The 19283-nt window shown below is 38.4% G+C and overlaps 1 protein-coding gene across 5 annotated transcripts in view; it reads left to right on the plus strand.

Annotated features, from left to right (window-relative positions):
- Window positions 1–19283, plus strand: part of Wdr3 (WD repeat domain 3) — a 31882-nt gene that overhangs the window by 2043 nt on the left and 10556 nt on the right. For all 5 annotated transcript variants that reach the window (XM_010631184.2, XM_010631180.3, XM_010631181.3 and 2 more), the window contains 14 exons: window positions 1282–1484; window positions 2386–2595; window positions 3582–3700; window positions 5890–5968; window positions 6780–6875; window positions 7760–7873; window positions 8047–8148; window positions 8559–8656; window positions 9889–9996; window positions 11512–11742; window positions 14549–14642; window positions 16567–16668; window positions 18276–18361; window positions 18533–18668. In XM_010631184.2, the coding sequence (XP_010629486.1) occupies window positions 1314–1484; window positions 2386–2595; window positions 3582–3700; window positions 5890–5968; window positions 6780–6875; window positions 7760–7873; window positions 8047–8148; window positions 8559–8656; window positions 9889–9996; window positions 11512–11742; window positions 14549–14642; window positions 16567–16668; window positions 18276–18361; window positions 18533–18668 (1746 nt within the window). In that variant the 5' untranslated portion in view covers window positions 1282–1313. The remainder of the gene's footprint in view (window positions 1–1281; window positions 1485–2385; window positions 2596–3581; window positions 3701–5889; window positions 5969–6779; window positions 6876–7759; window positions 7874–8046; window positions 8149–8558; window positions 8657–9888; window positions 9997–11511; window positions 11743–14548; window positions 14643–16566; window positions 16669–18275; window positions 18362–18532; window positions 18669–19283) is intronic.

The following is a 19283-nucleotide window of genomic DNA, read 5'->3' on the forward strand; positions in this document are numbered from 1 at the left end:
AAAAAAAAAAAAAAAAAAAAAAAGATGTCCTAGGCTAAGAGCATTATCACCATATTAATATTAACTTCCTTTGAATTTTAACTGACTTTAGATTGATTCCTGTAAGAGAAACATTGAGGTCCAGAAGTAATTATTACTTTTTGTTGTTTTGTTTGGTTTGATTTTAATTTTTGGTACCAGGGATCGAACTTAGGTCCTTGTGCTTGTGATGCAGGTGGCAGAACCACTGAGCTAAATCCCTGGCCCTAGAAGTAATTATTAGCAAATATTAGCAGTGAGTTGGGGTGGAATATTTTAAAGTTGATTATAATCAGAGAGACCCTGTCATCTTAAACCAAATTAAAAAACCCAATAAAAAGAAACACTGCCCAAAGTAGACTATAATTTGGCATTCTTATGTTTCTTAAGTTGTGTGAGTGTTTGGGGTGATTCTTTCACTCTTCCATATGAGAATGGACAGGATTGATTTGTTGTTTCCTTCACTTCTTACACCTTTTATCCACAAACATAATTGTCTTTGAGTTTGATATAATGCAGGAATTATGACACCTTTCGAATAGGGTGCCTAGTATCTCTGTCAGTTTATTGGGGGTGGTGGCTGGCTACTCTGATTTTGAAATTAAGGACAGACCTTCATGTAATAATAATTTTCATAATATGGCCCAGGAACCATAACAACAGCAGCATTTGGGAACTTACTAGAAATGAAAAATGTTAGTTCGCATCCTGGATTCACTGAATCAAAAACAAGTGCAGGAGATGAATTGAGTTGGTTTCCAGCAATGTTTTCATAAGTCCTCCAGGTGACTTAGGTATATATTAGAGTTTGAGAACCACTGTACTAGAAAGGAGAGTACAGTAAGGTTAGGGTTTTTGTCTTATTCAATACCATATCGCCAGTGTCTATAAAAGTCCTTGTCTAATTAGTAGGTATACCATATTCATTGATATGTGAGGTCTCATACTGCCAACGTCAGTGTAAAAACTCTGATGGTAGTTTAGTCAGAAATGCCTTTAGTTGCATTGAGGCTTTTGTGAACATTCATGAGGTGGTTATAGCAGTGTGACCAGTTTGAAACTTGACAAATAAGGGATTACATATGAGGCAACAGTGAATAAGAAAAAATGAAGATGTTCAGGTATTTTAAAGCTGTGATTTATTCAGAGTCAATAAAGGTTAAGAAGGTCTGTACTGTATTTACATTATTAACAGTTGGTGTTCACTAACCTAGCAAAACCACCATATCCAAAGAACTGAGTTTTCTTTATTTATATGCACAGATTACGACACCTGTGGTATCAGACATCGTAATATGGGGCTCACCAAGCAGTACCTACGCTATGTTGCTAGTGCAGTCTTTGGCCTGATTGGTAGCCAAAAAGGTAACATTGTCTTTGTGACACTTCGTGGTGAGAAAGGACGCTATGTGGCAGTACCCGCCTGTGAACATGTTTTCATCTGGGACTTAAGAAAAGGAGAGAAGGTGAGCCAGAAATCAACAAGGCTGATACTGATCTGTGGATGAAGAAGGGGAGGCAGAATTGAGTGAGGTCCAATTTATCATGCACTGGATTTTGTGAGGATGTGTCTTTAGAAGTCTTTTCTTTGGCTTAAGATAGCCAAGCATCAATTTCTGTTGTTTTTCTCCATCAAATCCTGAAAATGCACAACTTTATCTTTGACATCGATTTATTTTCTCTACCTACCAAGTCTCTTCATTTTTCAAAGTTTTTTTTTTTTTACTGCTTTCACAGCAAGATATAAAATATTAGGCATTTAAAAAAGAGAAGTACTCTGCTATGTTGATGGCATTTTTTTCTTACTAACACAGCTGAGATATAAGAGTTGTTAAACTACCTTTTGACTTTGTGTGACTCTGGATTCCCTAAGCCAACCACCTCTGCCAAATAGTCATTTTAATTTTTTCCATTAACTATGAGACTCTTGAGGTTGCTACTCTGATATTTTTACACTGTTGCCGTGCATAGTGTCTTGGTGATAAAATCACTGTAATATTCTGTGCTGTGCAAATTGATTTCTTATAAAATGGGGGCTTGTTAAATAAGCATGGGTTTATAACCCTTTCTTGAAAATCATTTGATGTGGGCACAGGATAAAGTGTTAGTAATTTATTTCATTGCCTGGGTAATTTTTGTATGTATTATGCCATTGTAGAGCTTCAGGAAACGTAATTTTATCTTTTGTTGAATTTTTCATTGGCTTGGACAGGTAATGATTCTATACTAAAGAACTCAATCTGGATGGTGGAGTCATGGCCTTATTCATAGAAATGATTTGGAATTGTTGATGTTCTCATTCCTATACTTTTCCCTTGCTTATATGCTTAACTCTTCTACATTGCTTTTGATTTTTCTTGATTTCAGATCCTCATCCTTCAGGGTCTTAAACAAGAAGTCACTTACTTGTGCCCCTCCCCAGATGGACTGCACTTAGCTGTTGGTTATGAGGATGGCTCTGTCCGAATCTTCAGTCTACTGAGTGGGGAAGGAAACGTGACCTTCAATGGCCACAAAGCAGCTGTCGCTACCTTGAAGTATGATCAGCTGGGAGGCAGACTGGCTTCAGGCTCCAAGGTGAGATGTTGACACAGGTGTCCAGACTGCGATACATTAAAGGAGCCTTGAAGCTAAGCTGGAGCAGGTGGTTCACAAAAATTGCCGGATGAAACTAAGAGCTCTCAGTATGGCAGTGGTAAATAATATGAAGTGGGTGGGTCTGCATTGAGAGGTTTACTTTGTTTCCTGTTGTATTTTCCAATAAAAGCATGTGAAATACAGGAATTAGACAAAGAAACATCGGGTAACTGCCATGGTACATCATGGTGGAAGTGCTCCCCAAAACTAAAACAAGAGAAAGAAAACAGACTGAAAATAAGCGAATATGATGGTTTTTCACCAATGACCTCCTGTATCTCAGAAATTATGTGTCAGAAGATGAAGCATAAAAGATTCCAAATCATTCACAATGAAATATTAAGTAACAAAATACCGTGAAACTACTGAAGAATTTAATAAAATACTTTTATAGAGACACAGTTTATATTTTAGAATAAGAAGACTGTATTGAAAAATCCTAGCTTTTTAAAATTGGTATAGCTTAAGCAATTTAAATATCTCAAGGGTTTTGTTCTTTAGAATTTAATCAATTGAGTTTAAGGCATCTGTGGAAAAACTGATGAATTGGAAACACCAAGTATGGGTAAAAAAGAATGATAAGAGAAGGGTATTAGATATTAAAAAGCATTATAAAGCCATAATTTAACAGTAATTATATTGACATAGTAGCAGTGCAACATAGTACATTATTACAATCAAATGGAAATCTGGGAAACACGCTTTTATATAGCTAATTAGCATATTTTGAAGATGGCGTTTCTGATGATTATAAAAAAGGTGGATTATTTATAAAGTAGTACTTAGAAAATTGGCTGTTTAACGGAGAATTTTCAGTTAAAGTATTATCTAATTCTGTATGTCAGATTGAGTCTCAGATTAGAGACTTAAATGTGCAAAAGTAATAAATGCTGAAGAAAATTGTCTTTATTATTTCATTCCTTTAGGATACAGATGTTATTGTGTGGGATGTGATCAATGAAAGTGGCCTCTACCGTTTAAAAGGACACAAGGATGCTGTTACACAAGCATTGTTTCTTCGAGAAAAGAATCTACTAGTAACTAGGTAAAAAAAAAATCAGGGTTTAATTCCCTGTTTTTTTAAAGGCAAATTCATAGAAGAGGACTTGAAAGAGAGAATTTGTTTCATTCTTTACTCTGTTCTCCGTTCTCCTCTAATGCTTAGTGCTAGCTCCCTCTTTTGTTCCCTGTCTCATCCCTCCTGTTTCAGTTACTTTTCTCATTGCTAAGACAAAATAGCCAACATCCAAAGTGAAAGGAGGAAAGCTTTCTTTAGCTCACAGTTTGTAGAGATTTCAGTCCATAGACGGCTGGCTCCAAGGCAGGGTGACACATGGCAGAGGGTGTCACAGAGGGCGGCAGGCAGAAGACAGCAGGCAGAGCTGCAGCAGCGTGCCCCGCCTTTATCCCTTCAAGGCTGCTCGCCCAGTGGATGGTCCCATCATATCCAGGGGGGACTGTCCCATTATCCACGCCCAGAACGATGCCAAACCAATCAGCGGACTGATTTAGTGACCACACACTGTAATCCCAGCATCACACACCCTAGAACCAGCCACCTCTGTAAAGCCCGACCTATGACTGCATGAGGCTTTGGGGGTGCATCTAGACTCAGGGCATAGCACCTCTCCTTTCACACAGCATCATAAAGATTTCCAGAATTAGGTACAGCATTTTGAAGCTCCCTTTTCTCTTTTGGCATTCATTTCTCCTGATATTAACTTTTCCATGTTCCTTAACCTTTAACATACCTTTTAATATTATTAAATGTCTACCTGCTATTTTCCCACAAATTCAAGAAAGCAGAAGATGGAGGAATAGGCAGATAGGGAATATCAGGTGTTTGATTTAGCCTGTCTTTTTTTTTTTTTTGGTACCAGGGATTGAACTCAGGACCTCATGCTTGCAAGGCAGGTGGCAGAACCACTGAGCTAAATACCCAGCCCTGATTTAGCCTGTCTTTTGAGGAGAGATATACTCAGTAGGCTTTCTGAACAACTATAACATTTAAACATTTGCAATTACCATTTTTTCTAAGTCAAAAATGGTCAAATATCAACAAATTTGTATGATTTACCTAATATAATAATTATTATTCCCAAGGAGTAGTCACCCAGGAAAGGTTGCAATCCTAAGGTTTGTCAGGCAGTAATTAGAAGAGTCATGGTAATGATTCATAAAATGTTATAATGGAAACCTAAATGCTGCCCCAGCGATAGATTTGTTCTTGTGGGGTAGGGTGTAGGCACATTTGTGTGTGTTTTGTACATGACATGGGTGGTGTGAGAGAAGGATTCTATAGTTCTAATAGAAAATGTTTGTAATATAGCTTAGAGAATGTAAAGAAAAAATAATGACACTGTAGGGGGTGGTTATGGGATTAAATTTGTAACTCAAATTTTTAAATAGAGAGTTTTTTGTCCACTTTGGTCATGGAGTCTGATCATTAGATTTATCCTAGTCAAGAGATAGCAAGGGGCTTCTGAACAAGAAGAGTAGAGCCAATTGGTAGGAAAGAATTGTGCTAGGGAGTTAAGAATTGATTAATATGTTTGAGAATGATGGTAAAGAGCCTGATTTTGATTCTGTAGACAGCATTGAGCTGGTATAAATTTTAAAAATTGAGATTATCTGGTAATGGTGTATTGAGTAGCATGAGAGACCAGTAATGAACAAGCAAACCAGATGAGAAACCAGATTAAAATAGTTGCAGGTAGTAAGACTAAGTTTCAAGTTTGCGTGCTGAAATGGACTAAAAGGAGTCAAAATTTCGAGACTTCACAGAGCACTTTTATGACATGGAGACTCATTGACACTGGGGAAAAGGAAATGGGAGGTTGAGGATGGTCCCATGGAGACAATATGATGGAAATGATGGGTGGAGGCATGATGGATTGAGTTCTTCGACCTTTAGTACGAGCGTCAGGAATTTAGCTCAGTGGAGCTGTGCCTGCCTCGCAAGTTCGATCCCTGGTACAGGGGGTGGGGGGGATCTTTAGTACTCAGAATTCAAGGCAATTTTGTGCTTAGAGATGAAGCATCATAATTTCTTCCATAAGCATAATCCCCAGGAAAGTTAGGATTCTTTGCTTTCAGGAGGAAGGTCAGGTACAACAGTAGCTTTAGACATTATTGCTGCATAGTATATCATCTTTTAAAATAACAAACGAGTTTTTTATTTCCCTGTTAGTGATTCTTCATACATAAGTTTTTACCCTGTCTGTTTCTCTCTAGTGGAAAAGATACGATGGTGAAGTGGTGGGACCTTGATACACAGCACTGTTTCAAAACAATGGTTGGCCACCGGACTGAGGTATATGTGGGGTCAAGGGCCCGGGAGAGGAGGACAAGGCAAAGATGGGTTTCTTTTCTGGCCCTTTCAGGCTTTGTTTTCACTAATTGGCATGTGCTGCCTTGAAAACCAGTGAGATTTGTTCAGTTAAAGCAGTGCCAGCCATCAGATAGGTTTTAGACTATGAGTTTCCTACTTTTTACATTGTAGAGGGGCTTAGTCTAAGACTGCGTGTGTAGAGCCTGTAACCATGACATACAGACAGCAAATTGTGGCTGTTCTGCTTGGCTGAACGTAGATGTACTCAGTCAAGTTCATGGAGTAGTTGACATATCTCTGTATCCTCCTCAGTACTTTATGTCAGGCTTTCAAAAATATACTGTTCGAAGAGAAGGAAGAAGAAAAGCGTATTAGATCCTTTGTTTATTTGCAACAGCATTATTGTTTTCACTACGAATATGTCAGGCTGAAAAGTATGCAATAGACATTAATAAGGCACTTTTTTTTTTGCTAGGCACTGCTGAAAGCAAAAGGGAATGTGAGACCTAGAATTTTCTTGAGTGGCTGTAGTTAGGATTTATGCCGAAGAGCCACGATCTAAATTTGCCAGAAGGAAGTTACTCCTAGTATCACCAAGCAACGATTCCATTGCAAGCCAATTTCTGCTCTCTGTAAAAGTGGTATTTCTCTTAGTATATTTTTGAGAGGTCTGGCTTTATGTGCCTTTTCTTAGACTTTAGAGATTTTACTGTGGTATATTTAAGCTTTCGGATTATTATACTAGGCAATCTGGAGCATCTCAAACATCGCATCATCTTTGCCTACTCTACAGGTGTGGGGGCTGGCTCTGGTGTCAGAAGAAAAGCGACTCATCACTGGGGCTTCAGACAGTGAGCTGAGAGCCTGGGACATAGACTACCTGCAAGAGGTAATTATTTTGGATCTCGGGCAGGGCCATGCTTTAGCAGTTCATAGACTCACTGAATTTAAAATCGGATGTAATTATTGAATACTTCACACAGTACAGGAAGAAACTATCACATTGATAACCTGAAACTTCTAAACAAAGATTTTTCTTCATTATAGATTCATTGCCCTTACTTATTTGAGCCTCTAAAGAGGCCTACAGCTGCTGGTGTTGTTAATGCTTAGTTTGTCACATTCTTACTGTTATTTCTGGATCTTTGGTGTCCACGGGTGGGTTTCAAAGTATTTGGGAACTTTTCCTCTCACAAAACTTTATGTAGAGTTTATGTTTTTGTAAATATGAGTATTCTGAGAAGATGCATAACTATTTCTCAGAAACTCAAAGTATTTGTGTTGGGTGGCAAAGGTTACATACGGACCTTAGGGGTAGCTGGAGTTCGGTGTATTGTGTCATCTCCAGAGAGTCATTTTGTTGGGCTGTGCACATAGGCCAGAGTTGATCTTTTCTCTGCATAGGAAGAAAATGTAAGCTGCCTTGCAGTGCCTTTGTAATTTCTAATGGCACTTTGAATCTTTCCCTCTAGAATATGATAAACCTTCATCTAAGAAGTTTTGAAGTTAATGAAGAATGGATCATTAGTTTTATACCATTACTTACTAAACTGTAGTTTTTATACTTTAGAAAGTTACCCGAGATAGTCTAATGTACTCATTATATATATATATGTAGCAAGTTTTGATACTTGTCCTGCTGTTGAAGAGGATTTGATCAGAAAGATCACTAATCAATCCATTGTCTTAGGAAATTCTTCTAAGTCATTAGCGTTAAGAATCATCTCTTGAAACATCATTTCATCTTTTTATGTCCCCATTTTTATAAAACAGATTGAAGATCTGGAAGAACCAGAGCGCAAAAAAATCAGAGAGTCTTCTGCTGGAACACACGACACCACCGAAGCGGAGGATGGTGCCCTTGAGATGGATGAAACTCCAGAGGATGTAATTCCTTTTTGTTACTGCAGTTGAACCGAGTAATGAGAACGGCAGGTTCTTTAAATGTGTAATTCTTGTCATCATTTGGGGAGTACTTTGATCAACTGCATTTATTAGGATCACGTGTTTTCAGAGAGGCAGCATGACTAACAATTTAAACTTTATCTTCCCCTGTGTAGCGCATCCTTTCTTGCAGAAAAGCTGGCTCCATTATGCGGGAAGGAAGAGACAGAGTTGTGAACCTCGCAGTTGACAAGACGGGCAGGATCCTTGCTTGCCACGTGCGTACCAGGCTTGGAGAAAATGATGGGAACTAGGCTGTTCCTTCCACGTATAGTAATGCTCATCTTCTCACATTCAGTGTACCGATAGATTTTTCCTTTTATTATATTACTAGATCATTATATATGATACAGTGTGGATGTGAAATCCCTAGTTCATATTAGTGTAAGAGTAAAAATCATTATTTTTATTATTCTGGAATGCTGGCTTTTGCAAGAAATGCAGACGGACACACTTCTGAGTTAGTCTTCAGAACACTGCTGTGAGTAGGAAAGGGTACCTTTGTAGCTAAGGCAACAAATTTAGGGTAAGTTGTTTAATTTAGTAACTGTTAATTTTAGATCGTACTGAAAATAAGCAAAATTACGTACCGCCTCTTCTGGACTTTACCTGCCTTCTGCCTTTCTAGGGAGCTGATTCTGTGCTAGAAGTGTTTTGTATCCTTTCCAAAGAAGAAGTTCAGAAGAAAATGGAGAAGAAAATGAAGAAAGCTAGGAAAAAAGCAAGGTGTGTTTTCTTTGTATCTATTAATGAAGTATCCTAATATTAATGAAGTAGACCGTGTACTGTTGAGGAAAAACTGTTGGCCTCCTTAAGAAAATATTTACCCTGTTATCAATTATTGTTAAAAGAGAAAATTTTGTGGGTCTGGGTCCATGTTTGAATTCCTGGTTTTTGGTAAATTTTCATAGCTAACACATCTCTTAAGTCTTAGACTCAGGCCTACACAGGACTAGAAAGATGTACAGATTTTTAAAAATAGTTCCTAAGCTATTTAACTCTCAGAGGCAGCATTGTGCCCTAAAATGTACCAATAAACTCAATGAGGGGGAAAAAAAAGGCAGCAGCTTCTAAGGAAGAAAATTCGATTACATAAAGGTAAACTTTAGGGCTGAGAGGAAAGACTGGACATTTATGTAATTCAAGTTCAGAGTAGTATAACCTTGAAATAGATCATTATAACCACAGAAATCCTGTTTTATTTATTTTGAGTACTGAGGATTGAACCCAGGGTCTTCTGTATGTATGCTACACAAGTGCTTTGTTGTTAAAACTACATCTCCAGCTCTTGAAAAGAAATTTTTTAATTCTAAGGTGTGGTCTCACTAAGTTGCCTTGGCTGTCCTCAGATTTGCTGTCAACCTTTTTCTGTGTGTGTGTGTGTGTGTGTGTGTGTGTGTGTTGGACACGTCACTGTAGAGTCCAGGCTGGCCTTGCACTCACAGCAATCTTCCTGCCTCAGCCTCCCAAGTGCTAGGATTGTAGGCATGTGTCCTCTCTTCAGCTTTTTGAGTAGTTAGGATTACAGGCATGTGCCACCAAGCCCTGCAGTCCGTTCTTTAATGGGTGGAATCTATCAAGTCTCAAAAAGGTGTAATTGCATCTGACTTAGCATGTCTTTTGAGATCTGTTCTGGTTTATTTGCCATGGATGGGTTGTTAAGTGCAGGAGTATTTACAAAGTCCTAGAGTTTGAAAAGTTTATTAGAAACATTTCAAAGGAGTAATTTGAATCATAACGGCTTATTCCCAGAAGTTTTATGGACTGTTGCATTCAGAATACATTTATTGAGGGTTTCCTTTAAGCGGAATAACATTCTATCCTGTGTGGTGAAGTAACTTTCCACGAACCATGTAGCTTATTCAACAAGGGGCCAGATTTTGGATTGGAAGAGCAAAGGTACTTTCTAGAAAAGTGACAGGTTGATACTCTTTTTGTTTTTTTCCATTTTCCCCTAGGTTAAACTCTTCCAAAGGGGAGAAGGAGGACCTTGAAATCAATGTTGAAATGACTCTCCAAGATGAAATCCAGCGGGTAACTAATATCAAAACTTCTTCCAAAATCAAGTGAGTAAATATGTAATGTCTGAAGTTTTTGTAAGACTAATAAATTATAATTGGGCGTGGGGCACACGCCTGTAAACCCAACCCTTGGAAGGCTGAGGCAGGAGGATTGCTATGTGTTTAAGGTTCATAGTGCTAAGGTCCATAGTGCGTTCAAGGCCAGCCTGAGCTACATAGCAGGACAGTGTCTCTAACAACAATAAAAAATATATATAAGTTATAAAGTATCAGGGGTTTTTCCTGTAATGACCAGGTGTCTATATGAATTACGTATTTGGAGACATGTAATCCCGAGATACCTGTGTACTCTGTTCCTTTTACTTTTACCATGGTCCCTCTTCTTCATTCTTATTTGGATTATTATAGCCTTTAACCTATTTGTTGTGGCCCTTTCCTGCTGCCAATTTTATATGTATATCTCCCATGTTCAGAAAACATTTAAAGTCATTTTTAAAACCTTCTACAAAGATCGAGAGATGCAGATGAAAACAACACTGAGATTCCACCTCACCCCACAAAGAATGGCTGCTATCAAGAAATCACTCAATAACAAATGTTGGCAGGGTTGCGGGGAGAAAGGAACCCTTCTCCATTGTTGGTGGGAGTGCAGACTGGTGCAACCACTACTGAAATCAATATGGAGACACCTCAAAGGGCTGGGATTAGAGGTTCCATCTGACCCAGCCATCCCTCTGCTGGGTATCTTTCCAAAAGAATTAAAGGAATCATACCACAGTGATATATGCTCACCAATGTTTATAGCGGCATAGTTTTTAATAGCTAAAGCTTGGAAAGAGCCCATTTGCCCATCAGTTGGAAACTGGATAAAGAAGATGTGGTTTTTTTATAAAATGGAATACTATTCAGACATAAAGAATGAGAAATTAGATTCATTCATAGGAAAATGGATACATATTGAGGATATACTCCTAAGTGAAATAAGTCACACATGTATAAATACTGAATAGTTTCTCTGGTGTGAAAAGCTATAATAGTACATAAGATCCTAATGAGATAATTGACCAATTGAAATAGGAAGAAAAGGGCTAAAGGTGTAGGGAAAATGGAAAGGGTAGGGGAAAGGTAATAAGAGAAAAGAAAAAAATATGACAAAATGAAAAAAATGGAAATAAAGTGTTTGTAAATGGGAAGGGGAGGAGGGGGTGAAGGGAGGGCATGGACAAGGGGAAAAAATGAGAACCAAGACCTGTCATGTAAAGGTACAAGATCCCAATAATGAATGTAATTGTACTTTATACCTAAAATGTACCAATAAACTCAATAAAAGAAAAAAAAAACCTTATACAAAGAAACAAATGTATTTCAGAATTGAACTTAGGTTCTTTGAATTAAACCTGTACTTGCCTACTACACTTAATACTCAGAGCATTGTTACCTGTTAAATTCTTGTACATCTTCAGTGTCATATCGTTTGAGAGCATCTCAGTCTTTCCTCTAGAGAATGTTAGGGGACGTAGCCTATGTAGCTAGAACATTTATGATTATTTTCCCACGCAGATCCTTTGACTTGATCCATTCACCTCAAGGAGAGTTAAAGGCTGTCTTCCTGCTCCAGAACAACCTGGTGGAATTGTACTCACTCAGTGCATCATTGCCTGCTGCTCAGCCCGTCAGGACCAGCAGAATCACCATCGGGGGCCATCGCAGTGACGTGCGGACCTTGTCCTTCAGCTCAGACAATATTGCTGTTCTTTCAGCGGCAGCTGATTCCATTAAGATATGGAACCGGTTTGTGAAATGATGTTCCTTATAGCTTTATCCAGGAAAATTTCCTTCCCTTTGAATTATTTTTTGGTACTCTGGATGGTTTTGTTTTATTGGTACCGGGGATCGAACTTGGGTCCTTGCGCTTGTGAGGCAGGCAGCAGAACCACTGAGCTAAATCCCCAGCCCTCTGGATGGTTGATATTAGCTTCTTAAGACCCTACATACACTTCTCTCAAAACACGTGTTCAGTGTTCATTGGCCTGTGAATCTGAGTAGAAAAATTCATCTTTTAAATTTGATACCGAACAAAAACAAAAAGCTCACAAGTGTTTTTCCATGCCTGGAGCTTTGTAGTTGCCCTAGGCTGGAGAAAAACACAACCATTCTGCCTACTTTTTAAAGTCACATAGATTCTTAATGCTATTTATAATTTTCTATTTCTTTTTTCTTCTGTGGGTGTTAGTTTCACACCTTCCCTCTCTCCTCGTGTCAAATACTTCCATCACCTTTAAGCTGATCACTTTGCTTCCTGGATCATTGAAAAATGCAAGCATTTAGCAGAATGTTCATAGTACTCATTGTACGTACCAATTTGGTTACATCTCTGTCCATGCCTTTGTCTTTCTCTGTTGCTGTGTTGGTCCTCCTTACCAATGCTGATTACAATTATTATCTGAGGTCTTTTCTAGCAATTTTCCTTTCTCCTACATTATTTTCTTCTCTCTTTTGGATCATTCCTTTCAGCTTGAACATGTGCTCTGATATTTTCCATATGAAAATAATTACCCTCATTTATCCCTACATCATTCTCCAGTTACTGCTCTATTCTGATTCCTTTCTCCATTCTGTTTTCTCTGTCTCCTTTGAGGCTTTTGTCCTCACCACTTCACCAATGTAGCTGTCATCCCACAGTGATCATTTTTCTAAATCCAGTGATTTGCAAGATTCATTTGATGCTTTCTTCTTGGATTGATAACTTTCTCCTCTCTGAAACACTTGTTTTTAACTTTTATTGGCGTTTCTTCTCAGTCCTCGGGAGTGCTTCAGGACAGACTCTAAACCTTTTCTCTGTTTAAACTCACTCTCTGTGCTCTCTAATCATATAGCATTTTGTATTCCATGGCACATAAATCTATATCTAGCATTTGCCTCTCGTCTGAATATCGCATTTCCATATCCAAATCCTTCCTATCACCACTGTGATGTCTAATTAAGCGTCAGCAGTTCACCTCCTTTCAGTTCTAGCCCAAAGCCTTGTAGCCATTCTTAATTCTTTCTCATTTCCGTATCCATTGAGTCTGTTTAGCAGTTGCAGTGATCTCTTCCTTTCAAAACTATTCTGTATCCAACCGCAGCTCACCACCTGCATTGCCACCACCTGAGCTCACAACACCTCATCTCACTTGCTTTCTGGCTGCAGCCCCTGACTGTTCTCCCCTTTCCCTGCTTGTCAGCACAGCAGCCGCTGTAATCTTTTTGCAGTGGAAGTTAGCTAACTTCCGTAGTTCCATCTCATTCTAACTGCAGAACGAAGTCCTTACAGATCTTATCTTTTACTACTCTCTCTTCAGCAAGTTTCACTGGCCTTCTTGTTATCCTTTAATCATAACAAAATGTTTTTGCCTCATGTTTCTTCTGTCCAAAACCATCTTTCCGTAGGTGTCTCCAGGCTTTTCCTGTCTTTTTATGAAATAACAGTCCTGTTGTCGGCCCATGTATCCCTTGCCCTCTTCCCTCTCTTTGTTCGACGTTCTCTTCACAGCACCTGTTATCATCTAACGTATCAAATATTTGTGTATTTGTCACTACCAAAGAACGTTAAGCTTTGTGACGTTCAGGACCTGTACTGTTTTATCCTCTGTTGTGTCTGTAGCACTTGGAGTAGTTCCCAGCACATTGTGGGCATTTGGTAAATGTGGAATATAGTGAATCATTCGATGTATGCCGTCATGCCATCACCTAACGAGAGGGAAACGTACTGAGCAATGATTGTTAGGTGATTTGCTATGAGAACCATTAAGTACAGTTCTCCACAACTGTGTCGTGTAGGTCACTCCCTTGGCATGGCCTCTTGAAGCAGCCAAGGCAAGTGGTAAACATGAGGCATACGGGATGCAGCCGGGATAATGTGGCATTTTGTTTTACGGTAAACATTTATAACTAGAAGTATCCTGTAATCACAAGTATAGTATTGCAAATACATAACTCAATAACATAGTTGATAACCACTATCAAGTGTTAGGTACTATACATAATTTTTATGTGTTTTGTGCTTGATTGTAATGGGCGAGCAGTATACCACCATCGCTGCAGACGTGAGTCAGGTATCGCATCAGAGTGGTACAACTCTTACAGTGTCACAGGATGTTTTCAACCCCACTGCAATCTTGTACGACTGTCATAAATGCCGCCCATCATTGACCAAAGCATCATTGTGCAGCAGTAACCATATTTGTTGAATGAGTGAATGTTTAAGGGCTTATAAAATGAACTTCATAGATAGGAAAATGAAATGAGAGGCTAATTCAGTGTTAATCCTCCAGCCTCACCTTCTTGGTGTAATGGATCAGAGCCTGAAGAGGCCTGCCGCTATTTCTTTTTCTCTTTGGGGGATCAGGAGGTGCCTACAAAGGAAACAAAGATTTGGTGCTCTATAATATTTTTTCCTTGGATGTAATTGTGTCAGAGTCAAGAATTATTAACACTTTTCTCTTATGTTTCAATCCCTCCATGTGGCTAAATATCTGTCAAAATGTACACGCTAACCTTTGTGATGCGGAAGTAGGTTCCCTTAACATATGAGTTCTGTATTTCTTCTTTCTCCTAGGTCTACGCTGCAGTGTATTCGGACGATGAGCTGTGAATATGCACTTTGCTCATTCTTTGTACCTGGTGATAGGCAGGTGATCATTGGAACAAAGGTAAACTGAGATTTTTATCTCCTTGAATTTTTGAGGCATTTCTGCTCAGTATCGTCAAGTTGTTTGAAAAATCTGGCTTCTTTCTCAGCATATTTTAAATATATATAGGAAGATATTCGATTGTTGCCCTTTTTTAATTTTTTTAAGCTTATTTTCTTAATTTGTTTTAAACCAATGTCAGATTATGAAGAATAATATTAAGTTCATGACCCTGACATAACTACCATTATTTCAATGATCAATCATCAATTATTTGATGAATATGTATGTAATACTGTTTTATTTGATAATAAAATACATTAAACTTAACGTTAAAATACATCAAACATCTGGTATCATGTTTGGCAAGTCGAAGCATTTAAATAAAACCAATCTGACCAAGTCCTAATCACTAACTGCTAATTAGTTTGGACATAAGGAGGTGAGGGATTTAAATTCAGATTCTGTCTTTATAAAACGAATAATTTGGAGCAGGTCTCACAGCTTCTTTTAAAATGTTCTTCTGTGTAAGAACATGATGGCCCTTGACAGATACTTGGAATCCTGGCTCTGCCACTCAGTGGCTGTGACCCTCGAGGAGATTACTCTACCTCTGTCAGCCCTGGTTTGCTTGGGTAGAATGATACTAATAACACACTTCTCAGGATAAAATATGCAGAGGACTTGGCCCACATCAGCTGATCTCAAGTAGAGCTGGCAGTACAAGGGGCAGTGAGAATCAATTGGCATAGTTTGTGGTTTGTTTTGAAAAGTGCTTTGCAACGATTGTCATTATTATTTCCATAAACCTGGACCATGATTGCCTGAGTCTGATTAGAAAGCCTGTGTTTCACAACAGATACTTCTTGTCCAGCAAAAAGTGCAAAATGTTGGGAAGATTTTAGGGTCAGTGTCAAAGATACAGCATTACCATTTCAGTTACATTTTCTTCTCGATTTTCATTTATTCTCATAAATGTCCCCTTCTCAGTGGGGAAACCTTCCGGGAATTGCTGTAAGGACTGCCCGCGTGGCCAACGTCAGTCCCTAGTCTGATCCCTGTAGCCTGCAATTAGTATCCATCTCATCTCATCCTCGTAACCTCCTCAAAGACACTAATGCTATGAGCTCCATTTTACAGATGAGCAAACAGATTCAGGAGTGCGTTCACCAGAGGCCACAGGGTTCTAAAGAAGCTGTGCTAATAAGCTTTTTGTCTCTGTGACCAAATACCTGAGAAAAGTAACCTAAAAAGAGAACAGGTTTATTTTTGGCTCACGGTTTCAGAAGTCTCAGTCCATGGTCAGCTGGCTCCATTGCTTTTAAGCCTGGGCAAAGGAGAAACATTATATAGGAAGTACACAGCAGAGGAAAACTGCTCACCTACCTTCCATGTTGGCCAGGAAGCAGAGAAAAGGAGAGCCAGAGAAGAGGCTGAGGACCAGATCTTGTCCCCAAGGTCATGTCCTCGTAATCTATTCCCTTCAGCTCTGCTCCGCCTTCTGTTTCTGTCACTTCCCAGGAATACTAGCAAATCGATCTCATCAGCAAACCAACCCACTAATGATAGTAGAGCCCCATGTTCCAAAAGTATTAACTCCCGAGCCTTCTGTGGGATGTGTGATCTCCAAATCATAATTGAAGTGGACCAGGACTCATGTTTAGTTACGTCTGTACCTGTGATGCTTCGCTTTCAAAGTTGTGGAACTATGAAAGTGTCATGGTTATAGTCCGCATACAGCAAGGCAGCCCTGCCAAGGGGAGCTCAGTAGGAGATTTAACAATATTTACGCAGATGGGGAGTACAGAGGTTGGGATCCATTTTCTTAAGTGATGGGTTGCATTGTTGTTACTTCATTATGAGGTCTTTTCTGAATTGTATCGGAACGAATCATGGAAATTGTAGATGTGCTTGTTAGAGATGTGTACCTATCTCATCTTCCTAGACGGGGAAATTGCAGCTTTACGACTTGGCCTCAGGAAATCTTCTGGAGACAGTAGAAGCCCATGAAGGAGCGTTGTGGTCCATGTCTCTCTCTCCAGATCAGGTAAACCAGCTTTTACAGTTGCTTTTAGTGCTTTTTAGCGCTTTTTTAAGCACTCTCACTATGTGCCTCAATCCTAATGTTAACTGCTGCCTAAGAAAGATTTTTCTTGGAGTTTGGTTAAGAACGCTTTTTTGTGGTATGTCTAATCTTCAGACTTTATATTTATTCCCATTTCATCTGCCTGGCAATATCCACACTGTCATTATGAAATGAATTCTGGTTCGGTGGCTTTTGATCATCAGCAACATAGCATCAAAGTGCTTATCCTCATGCCTTTTTTTTTTTTATCTAACCAGGGGTTTGTGATATTTTTAAGAGGCGATGTTGTCTTGAGCAACACAGTGCAGTGAGTCGAGCCGACTTTTCTTTTCCGCTTTTAGTCCAAACGTCTATGACCATAAAAATCTTATTTTCAAGAATCACTTTGGCCCTTACAATAAACATGTGCTCCCCTTCCAAGAGTCATCCTGGCAACTGTACATTTATTCTAGTGATGGTGCTAGTTGTTCTAAAGATTTTTATTTTTTTTAACATTATCTTAAGAGATTTAGCCCATTTGTTAATATTCTCAGTGGTAGCAAAGGTTGATCCATTGAAAGTACATAGCATTTTTGGAAAAGTATATCTAGACTTTCATGTCATTTGGAATGAAAACAAAACAACTATAAATTTAAATTAGAAGTAACACCTTGTATTTGCAAAGCTCTGTATTTTCCATAAACTTTGTAATGTTTCACTGTCACAAAACCAAGGATCATGGGATAGCAGTTTCTTGTGTTAAAAATCTGTGAGACAGCAGGATAGACAAGAAGGGATCCAGTGTCTGTGTGTGTGTGTGTGTGTGTGTGTGGTGTGTGTACACACACACACACACACACACACACACACACACACACACATATATATACACACACATATATATATTCCTCAAACTAGGTGTATTACTTTATAGCAAATTCTTTTGACTGTTGCCTTTTATGAAAAAAACGAAAATACCCCACAGTGTTCATTAGGATGTTTTTTATACCAGGAATCGAAGTCAGGACCTTGTGCTTGCGAAACAGACCAGGCGGCAGAACCATTGAGCTAAATCCCTGGGCTTATTAAGGATTTTTCTTTTTGAAGTATAACTAGAGCTTTAAAACAATTTTTTTCTTTTGCCAGTACATGTTTATTGTATACAATGATTATGTTCGTTAGGGGGCCTTGGTACATGTATTTAATACATTTCAGTTCTTTTTTGTTTTTTGCCTCTTCCATTTCATGCTTGTTTTCTTTTTTCAGCATCAGATAATTATTATCATTTAATTATTTTATGAGTCTTTATCAAGTTAATTATAAAAACAGATTAACAGCCAGTCTAACAGGCCAAAAAAAAATCATATAACGGCCATACTGGGTACTGTCTGTGTTACTGAGAATTCTCAAATGAGGTTTTTCAGAGCAATGTCCTAAATAACAGTGGAAGAGATTAAGGAGAATCACATTTCTCTTCATTCTTACCCTATGCCATCAATTTAAAATGGTCCTTTAAATTCTTTGATGTGTTTCTTAGCAAAGTTTCTTTGCTAAAATGATCTTTAATTGAAATGTCATTTAATTTTCAGCGTGGCTTTGTGACAGGTGGTGCAGATAAATCTGTGAAGTTCTGGGATTTTGAGTTGGTAAAAGATGACAACAGTACCCAAAAGAGGTGAGATTTGAACCTTTTTTTTTTTTTTTTTTTCTTTTAACACGAGGAGTCATTGAGTAACCTTTTGAAGAATAATTGTAATACTTTTGTGCTTGAGCTTGGAATTTTCTGCCATGGGTTTGTGAAGCACTCATTTATTTATTTTTTTCTTGATGCTTTCTATGATGCTAGACTTTCTGTGAAGCAGACTCGAACCTTACAACTAGACGAAGATGTTCTGTGTGTTGGTTACTCTCCCAATCAAAAGCTGTTGGCTGTGTCTTTGCTGGACTGTACTGTGAAAATTTTCTATGTTGACACCCTGAAGGTACTGTAGAAATACTCTCTGACGGACCTTAAGAATTTGAGTAGAAATTATAAAGAAGTATCTTTGTTGTGCCCTGTAAATTTGTGTATAAATCAAAATCTTGTCAGTATACTAGGGAAACTAAGGGTTTTTCAAGGCTTGTATGGTTCATAAATTTTGGATGAAGCAAGCTATAGGTCAAAATATCTTGCGAACAGAAAATCCTACCATTGCTAGTAGTTTTAAGAGCATTCTGGGTGTCCTAGGCAGTATTTCCACTTAACTGGACTTCAGGATCAATTTGGTTCCTTTAAAATATATAAGTACTGGGCCCCAAACTCAAGAGTGTCCATAGGACTAGACTGGGCCTGGGAATGTTTTATGAATCAAGTGTTCCAGAGTCTTTTCAGTTAACAGGCAGCAAGTTTCTGGAGGGCCTCCTTGCCTTCATTATGTCCAGTAATCTTGGCAAGAGCAGGTGGGATCTGTATAGTGGACGCAGGTAAACTTAACAAACCTTCAGTGGCTCATCTTCTCTAAAATATAAAGTACAGTCTAGAGATGTATTTATTATTATATTCATATTTATATTTAGACCCACATGTAATTATATCTTCTAGACAAATATGAATTATT

Source organism: Fukomys damarensis, unplaced genomic scaffold (assembly GCF_012274545.1).
Source record: "Fukomys damarensis isolate Sample0158 unplaced genomic scaffold, DMR_v1.0_HiC HiC_scaffold_33, whole genome shotgun sequence".
In the NCBI taxonomy this organism is placed as follows: domain Eukaryota; kingdom Metazoa; phylum Chordata; class Mammalia; order Rodentia; family Bathyergidae; genus Fukomys; species Fukomys damarensis.